The 8,611-nt window shown below is 33.8% G+C and overlaps 1 protein-coding gene across 1 annotated transcript; it reads right to left on the bottom strand.

Annotated features, from left to right (window-relative positions):
- Positions 1-7,700: 7,700 nt before the first annotated feature.
- On the bottom strand, positions 7,701-8,302 carry LOC110035599 (transmembrane protein 256 homolog; the record flags this gene model as incomplete). Its single annotated transcript, XM_020739854.1, is given in 4 exon segments — positions 7,701-7,744; positions 7,847-7,927; positions 8,016-8,086; positions 8,184-8,302. Coding segments are annotated over 4 exon segments (251 nt in total), but the record flags the coding sequence as incomplete, so codon positions are not given.
- Between the last annotated feature and the right edge of the window lie 309 nt (positions 8,303-8,611).

Genomic DNA, 8,611 nt, shown 5'->3' with positions numbered 1-8,611 from the left:
TTTATAGATGATATCCTGGTGTATTCGAGTGATGTAACCAACCATATAGATCATTCACATGTTGTGCAACAGGTTTTGAAGGAGAATACACTTTTTCATTTTCTAAATGTGAATTTTGGCTTAAAAATATGACTTTTCTTAGGCACATTATCAGTGAAAAAGACATATCTGTGAATTAGAATAAGTTCAAGTAGATTGCATTTTAGCCAAGACCTACTACTGTCACTGAGGTCAAAAGTTTTTAAGGTCTAGCTGATTATTACAGGAGATTTGTTGAGGGGTTCTCACAGATTGTTATGTCACTATCAAAATTGACTCAGAAGGCGGTGAAATTCGAATGGTCATATCGTTGTGAGGAGGTTTTTCATAAGTTGAATGTCAGCTGCAGTTTTGGAGGTTTTCAAAAGTTGAATGTCTGCTGCAATTTTGGCCATTCATTCAGGTTCTAATAAGTTTCAGATTTTCAGCAATGCATCTTTGAGAGGTTTGGGTTGTGTACTTATGCTACACATAATGACAATTGAATAATCATGAAAGGATTTATCCAACACATGATTTGGAGCTTGCAGCAGTTATTTTTGCACTAAATATATAGAGGCACTATCTGTATGGAGTTAAATATGAAGTATTTACTGACCACCAGAGTTTGAAGTATTTTTTTACTCAAAAAAAACTAAAACTGACGCAAAGGAGTTGGTTAGAGTTTATTAAAGATTATGATTTGAATATTCAGTATCATTCGGAAAAGCCAAAAGTGGTTGCAGATGCGTGGAGTAGGAAAGCTTCAGGCAATTTGAACTATTTATTTACCCAGTAGGAGAAATTACTTAAAAATCCAAAGAAGTAGAAGCTATTTATAGTTGATTATTGTGATAATAGTATGGTTCAATTCTATCAGTTGAAGGTGCAATCAACTTTGAAAGGAAGAATTGAAAATTCTTTAGCCAGAGATAACAGTATTCAGAAAATCCTGAAACTGGCTAAGGAAGACAGTTTGGAGAGATATGTGCTAGATTAGGATGATTTTTTGAGGTAAAAAATTAAGTTTATTTTACAGAAGTTCATGATTTGAGACAAGAAAGTCTAGAGTAAACACATTTATCCAGCTATACTATTCATCCAAAGAGTAATAAAATGTAACGAATCCTCAAAGAAATATTTTGGTGTCAGGATTGAAAAGATATGTGACAAATTTGGTGGCTAAGTATCATTCATGTCAGCTAGTAAAGCCTAGAGGTCAGTTGCAGCCTTTACTGATTCCAGAGTGAAAATGAAAGGCGATTGCGATGAATTTTATGATTGGATTATCTAGATCACATCAGGGTTGGGATGCTATTTGGGTAATTGCTGAAAGACTAATCAAATCTGCATATTCCTCCCCCATAAGAAAAACAGATCTAGCGGAGAAGTTACTCAAGTTTTATGTCGATAAGATTGCGAGGTTGCATGGAGTGTCGAAGATTATTGTCTATGACAGAGATGGCAAGTTGACTTCTAAATTGTTGAGGAAAGTTAAGGAAAATTTGGGCACTAGATTAACTTTCAGCACAGCTTTTCACCCTCAGACAGACGATCATCCAGAGAGGATTATTCAGACTTTAGAGAATCTACTAAGGTTGTGTCCTTGATTTTTGTGGAGGATGGGAATCACATATACATTTAGTAGATTTTGCTTATAATAATAGTTATCAGGCTAGCATTGGGATGGCTCCATACGAAGCTTTATATCGAATAAAGTGCATAACACATTTATGTTGGCCTGAAACAGGTGAATGAAAGATTATTAGAGTTGATTTGGTTAATGATGTTATTAGGAAAATTAGACTGATCAAAGATAGACTGAGGGCAGTGCATGATAGACAGAAGAAATATTAGGATACCAAGTACAGACCTGTTGAGTTTGAAGCTGGGGAGTTATTTTTATCAAAGTCAGTCCATTGAAGAGCATGCAAAGATTTGGAAAAAAAAGGACAATTGAGCCCTAGATTTATCGGTCCACTTGAAATTATTAAGTGGATCGAAAAGGTGGTTTACAGCTTGGCTTTACTGGCTCATATGTAAGGAGTGCATAATATTTTTTATATTTCTTCACTCAGAAAGTATATTGCAAATGAAGTTATAAGAATGATAGCATACTCAAGTAATATCTAGCATAATTTGACTTATGTTGAGGAGCATGAAAGAATATTGAATTGTAATGTGAAGAATTTGTGAAATAGAAGATCCCATTTGTAAAGTTCTTATGGAAGCACTGGTTGGAGAGCGATGCTACTTCGAAGAAATTCTCTGATATACAAGAAAGATATCCACAGCTTTTCATTTAAAGTATGTTTGTTTTCATGATACTTTTTAAAATTTCAAGGACAAACTTTATTAAAGAGGAATAATTGAAATAAAAGAGTAATAATAAAAATAATGATAATAAAAGGTGATGGATAGAGGAGTATCACCCCCTCATAGAAATTTTAATGCAATCTCCGCACTTCCCTTCATTCGAAATAGAAGAGTGAATGAGAGGGAGAGCAGAGAGATAAAGAGAGAAATCTTTGTTGTGCGCGAGGAAGGAAGTTGAGCAGCTCGGCATTGTGCTCGCAAAGGACAAGAAGGAGAAGGATCTACAACCTTGTGTCGATATTGAAGTCAAAAGAAGTAAAGTCGAGGTCTCTGCGTGAAGATCGAGCCCCAGTCGAGGCCGAAGAGAAAAGACACATGCGCTACCTTGGATTGATGCGTACGAAGGAATCCTTGCAGGAAGATCAGCAATCGAAGGAGGAGGAAGGAGTCGTGTTGTCTTCACGTGTAGAGGAAGCCGCAAACGACAACAGAACTCTGCATGAGCTGCTCTATCGAGTCACACCAAGATCCAATAAGAGGGAAGGGAAGATCTGCAGCGCTTGCTTGCGGCTCTGGATAAAGTTAAGACTGAAGGGAGGTGAAGGAAGAGAGTTAGCGTGCATGAAGCTAAGGCTATCAACCGAGACTAAACAAATAAATTTTAATAAATAATTTTAATTACTTAAGTTATTACATTATATATACTTAAGCTCATCATGATAACTAAATTATAGTGAAATGTTCATAAAATTAACACCATTAAGGAGAGAAAAGGGAAGGTGATATTAGCACTGTGTTAAGCCGAGCCATTCGAAGTAGGAGAGGCCCATGTGGCAGCGTGCGTGCGAGTGTAAACCGAACTGAGATCTATTAAAGGTAAGGGCATAGTTTTGATTAATATAGTATATGTTAGAATTTTATAATAATTAAAAATCTTGTATTAATGTTAATATTATGATCTAAAGTAAAGATTTGAGAAAATTAGATCTAAAGGGATTAGGTCTTTGGATTGTGGATTTTGAAAGAAGCAAGAAAGGAGTGAAGGGTTAAGCTTATTCAGAGACTTTTAAGTCAAGGTGAGTAATTATTTTCTTTTATGCATTACATTAATGTTTTATTAAATGAATAATTATTTTATTAACTCATTTAAAAATCTAATAATTTATTTTTGTATTGCATTTTGAAAGTATTAATTATGTTTCACAATTTAGGAAGAAAATGACTGACATATGAAAGTGCATTTCAAAGGATTTTAATTGATATAAAGTGCTAACTAAAATTTTAAATTAAACATTATTACCCTCAGATGGTATTGGCAGGAGATGCGATATACTCGTGCAAGATAAAAAAAATAGTAAAGGTGTACCTTCAGGTGCAATTTTGGGGTACCTTCTGGTACAGTTTTTAGGATAACTTCGGGTATATTTTTTAGGATACTTTTGGGTATGAAGATAATCCTGTTATGACTCTTAAATAAGTTGAAAAGAATAAACACTTACATTGAAACGAGAAGGGGTAAATTTAAAATAGAAATTCAAAATTTTAAAAGGTATTGCATTTACTTTTGATCATTCATACATAATATTAGCATAATAATTTATTATAATTATAATTGTTCATTAACTCAAAAATACAGTTGAATTTAATTAACTCTTTCAAGAAAAAATAATTTATAGGTTGATATGTCTGGTAGGAGAGACTTGATTTACAGGAGAAGTACTATCGCTAGGTATTTATGATGATAGTTTTCTTGTAATGTTTCCTTCAAATAGTGATATATAGTTCAATATTGGATTGAGATATTTCGATCAGATTATGTTGTTTCTAAATGCGAAATGAATATATTCGTGATAGGGTTGGTGTAGCTCCTGTGACGGACAAAATTAGAGAAAGTTGTCTTAGATGGTTTGGTCACATTAAACGTCGACCATCTGATGATCCGATTAGAAGAGTAGATGTTTTAGATTCGACTTGTGTTAAGGAAGGCAGAGGTAGAAGAGGTAGACCTAGGAAATAGACCTAGGAAATCTTGGGCTTATTGTATTAAAAATGATCTTAATTTACTAGAACTAAATAAAAATAGGACACTAAATAGAACGCAGTGGAGAAGAAGGATTCATGTAGCCGACCCCACGTAGTGGGATTAAGGCTTTGTTGTTGTTATTGTTGTATGTTGTTTTTTCTAGATGTTTTATTTTTATTGCAGTTTATGAATTTTAGTGGCTCTTTTATATATTTGAAAGTTCTACAAATTTGTGGATAGTTATTTAATTATCTTTATCGCCCAACTACAATTCCTGACTTAATTAATTCTAAACTATCAAGCAGAGGCGTAACACTTATGGTAACAACAATTCAGATAGCATATGCTGCATTGTTACAAAAACTATTCATTTATTTTATCCTTAAATTCTTTCCCTCAAGCAAGCAAAGAAAATGAATAGTGGCAATCTTGATTTTTTCACTGATTCTCCTGCATGAGATAATAATAGAATAGGATCAAACCTCTTTTCTTTCCTCAATTGGACTCGTACTGATGCAAGAAGATTAATCAGAACTTGCAGGACTTTTTACCCTTTTCCATGAGGTTAAGAGTCGATCACTCAATAATTATATAGCATAAATTATTATTGATTATGTGATGTCCAAATCAACTCAGATACACCCATTCTCCATTACAGTGAGAGAATATTAGGCATCGGATCATAGACAATGTGGTTCAAGGAACAAACCAAAGTTCACCATATAAATCACAAATATAATTGGGTGGAAATAGGACGATGGATCACAAATGTTAATCAACTATATGTTATTGAGCAAGATCACTATTAAGGAAAACTATCCATTGATTAACTACTACAATTTAAAAATTTTTCCAAACTCTTCAGATTCAGCTATCATCAGATTTAGCCAATAATTAAACTTCTCGATCTACATCAATTGTTTGAGTTGCAGATGGATGCATTCAACAATGGAAATATTTTCATATTATCCAAGATCGGTGACTTGTAACTTACCACTAGAGATGTTGTTGGGTACCCACAAAAACTAATCCCACTTATGACAAGAAGCTCTTTACCTTGCATTAGAAGGAAATGCATTAAAGGCACTTTTTGTTAGGAAAGGAGAACATAATACATACAAATCACCAACGACTACAAGAGTTGCAAATTTAGCCTATGTCCAATCTAGAAGTTCAATATGGTGATCAAGTACAAAAGACTGCAAAACAAGATGGCTAATATGCAAACTTCCCAAATTAATAATGCGGCCATAATCCCATTTGCAACTATGCAAACTATAAATGCATTATATAGTAAGTGCACAATATATTATAGATTTAAACATCCAAAAGAAGTGGGAAACCTAAAGGGGCTGGGCAGATAATTGAAGCAATTGCCATCAAATGCCAATGAAGTGGGCCAAAAAAACTGAAACAAATCTAGATAGCAAGAAAAAAGTATTAAGCCATCAATTTCAACAATTATTCCTGTTAGACAAGAAGTATACTACTACCAAAAACTTCTACTACTGACCAAAGGTGTCCATCATTTGACTTTGGTACAAGAGGTGCCTACTTGAGTAAAAAGAAACTTAGGACTTGTTTGGGATCAATTAAGTTTTTTGTTTTTCTTTTGCTTTTAAAACATGTTGGTTTAACGTGTTTTTTACATGTTTCTATTTTTTATTTCTAAAAATAAATTAATCTGTTTTTGAAAACATTCAAAGTTTTGAGTGTTTTCAAAAACAACAATATCTTAAACCAACATACCAAACATGTGTTATTTCAAATCAAAACATAAATAAAACAAAAGTAAAAAAAACAAAAATGATCCCAAACAGCCCCTAAGGTGTAAAGAAGACTCCAACATCTGAAACAGTATATTTAGTGGTCGAGTATGCTTCTGAATATATAAAAAACTTTTAGCTGATGTCTACTTTGCAATATATTAAAGATTTCAAAGCAATAGATGAGTTGTGCACCCTTGTTAGTACCAACTGGCCATGGAAGTTCATTTCAATAGACTTCTTGATAGGATTACTAGAACTGCAAGAGGGTTAAAATACCTATTCACCAAAGTGGATTGCCTTAGCAAAATGGAAAGCCAATTTTAGTTTTAAAATACCATCGCACTAGGGCCACAAAATTATTTTTAAGCATTTTATGAAATTCTTTGGGTTAACATCCCCCATTATTCTAACAGGAACAATAGATTTCTTAGTAATTTTCAAAAGGCCCTTTTGAAAGACTAAATTGAAGTAGAACACCATATTAATCCTCAAACATGTGGTGAAACAGAGAAAGGTCCATATGCCAATAAGCTACAATTCCTAGCACATAAAACTTATGATAAACATCATCAATATATGGAATTTTTCTTCAACAACATCATCCATAGGCCAAAAAGTCACCTTTTAAGGTATGCTTGCAAAGTCTTTTCACCAAGATTCTTTAGTTGACACTAAGGAGTTGGTAATGGTGACAATAGAACCTACAACGGGCACAAAATCCGACCAATTGATTAAATGGGTTAGAAAACATGACCCAAACCCAACTCTCCTTGAACCTAACTAACCCAAACTTGGCTTGAGTAGCCATTTTAACGTAACACATAATAGCCATTTTATAATAAAAAATACATAGTTTTGGGTCAAATTTAAGTAAAATTCAGGTTAAATGTGGGTCAAATTCGAGTTTGGTGTCAAACCAAACCTCGACCTGGAAATTTATTGGGTCAAGTTTTTAGACCCTAACATGACCCAAAAGATAATCATGTCAATCTAAATCCATTTTTTTGTCTTTCTTCCGAAATCATTCTTATACACCCCAAGTCCGGAGAGTTTGATGTCATTAGCACCTAAATAGGGCCGAAGTCTGAGTAGGATTCTAAAAGACCACCCATCTAACATTATAAGTCAGGTAACATAAATTCCTATCTCAATTACCAATTTGAGCATCGTATGCCTCCCATGTAGTAACAATCCTTGAGAGAGAAGTTCATTGCACTGTGGTTAACAATTCATGGTAGGAGCAGCAAGAAACCCATGACTCCTGACCAATAATAACAAAATTTCCAATTCAATGTATAAAATACCAAACTAGTATTTCATTGCTTCTCGCGGTGATTGTCTGGGGTTAATAGAAGAAAAATAACTCAACAACCAACAGACAATGAAACTTTCTTAGTGTTTACATAACCAACATTAATGTTCAGCAAGATGTAATATAAAATAGATAGGAGCAGCAGAAGAGTTATCATATAAAAAAAGGTCAAACATATGCTACATCCAAGAATTTGCAATCTTCTCCGTTAAGTTACCGCATTCATAATACAGTACTTAGTGACTGGTATATAGGCACTTACGTTCCAGAGAAGGCAATAATCCCAGTTGTCAGCAGTCCTCCAAACTGGAAGATAACCAAAATCTCATGTCATAAAAAATCGAGGGAAAAAATTCATGAAATAAGAAATTAAGTAAAAGTAAATCAGTAGCAGCGGCCGGCACCTACAAGGTTGGGGTGTTTAGTGAGCGGTGCAGACAGCAACGCAGCAGTGTGAACCAAATGATAGAGAGATGCAGTGTGCCAAACCTAAAAATAAAAGCAACAATAATCAACGAGCAATCAGCCAAAACAGTAACATCTTTTCAAGCCATCGATAACTATAAAGACGAATTACATCTTTGTAAGCTATATTTTTTGGCTTGAACACGTGGGCGCCGTAGGTCCCAAGACCAAGGGCAGCAACTCCTGTTTCAATCCGTAGTGAAAAACCAATAGGGCATCATTCCGTAGCATTCCAATGAAAATCGAGAGCGGAGAGAAGAGAAGGTGAGAAAGAGCGCACCAGAGATGGCGGCGACCTTGTGCCAGATCGTGGGATCCATGAGAGTGGCGGGCATGGACTCTCGACCGACAAGTAAAAATTGGAAAAAGATTTGTTGATGATTGATTTTAAAATTTGCATTCCGTTTAAACTAAATTTTGGGGCATTTCCACTCATACCACACAATTCTTATATATTTACATGTTTAATACGTAAACTTTCACACATGGCACTTAAATCTTCAACATCAAAATAAAAATAATAATATTATTATATTTAAAAAAAAAATGAAACTCACTTTTAAATATCAAAAAACTAAAGTACTATATATGTAAATATGAAAAATATGAGAAATAAAAATACATAAGAAGTATGTGCTACAAATGGAAATATCTCATAAATTATATATATATATATAATTTATGAGATATGTATACCGAAAATGGAAT

This window comes from Phalaenopsis equestris, unplaced genomic scaffold (assembly GCF_001263595.1).
Source record: "Phalaenopsis equestris unplaced genomic scaffold, ASM126359v1 Scaffold198427, whole genome shotgun sequence".
NCBI lineage: Eukaryota > Viridiplantae > Streptophyta > Magnoliopsida > Asparagales > Orchidaceae > Phalaenopsis > Phalaenopsis equestris.
This window is presented reverse-complemented; position numbering and strand designations above follow the sequence as displayed.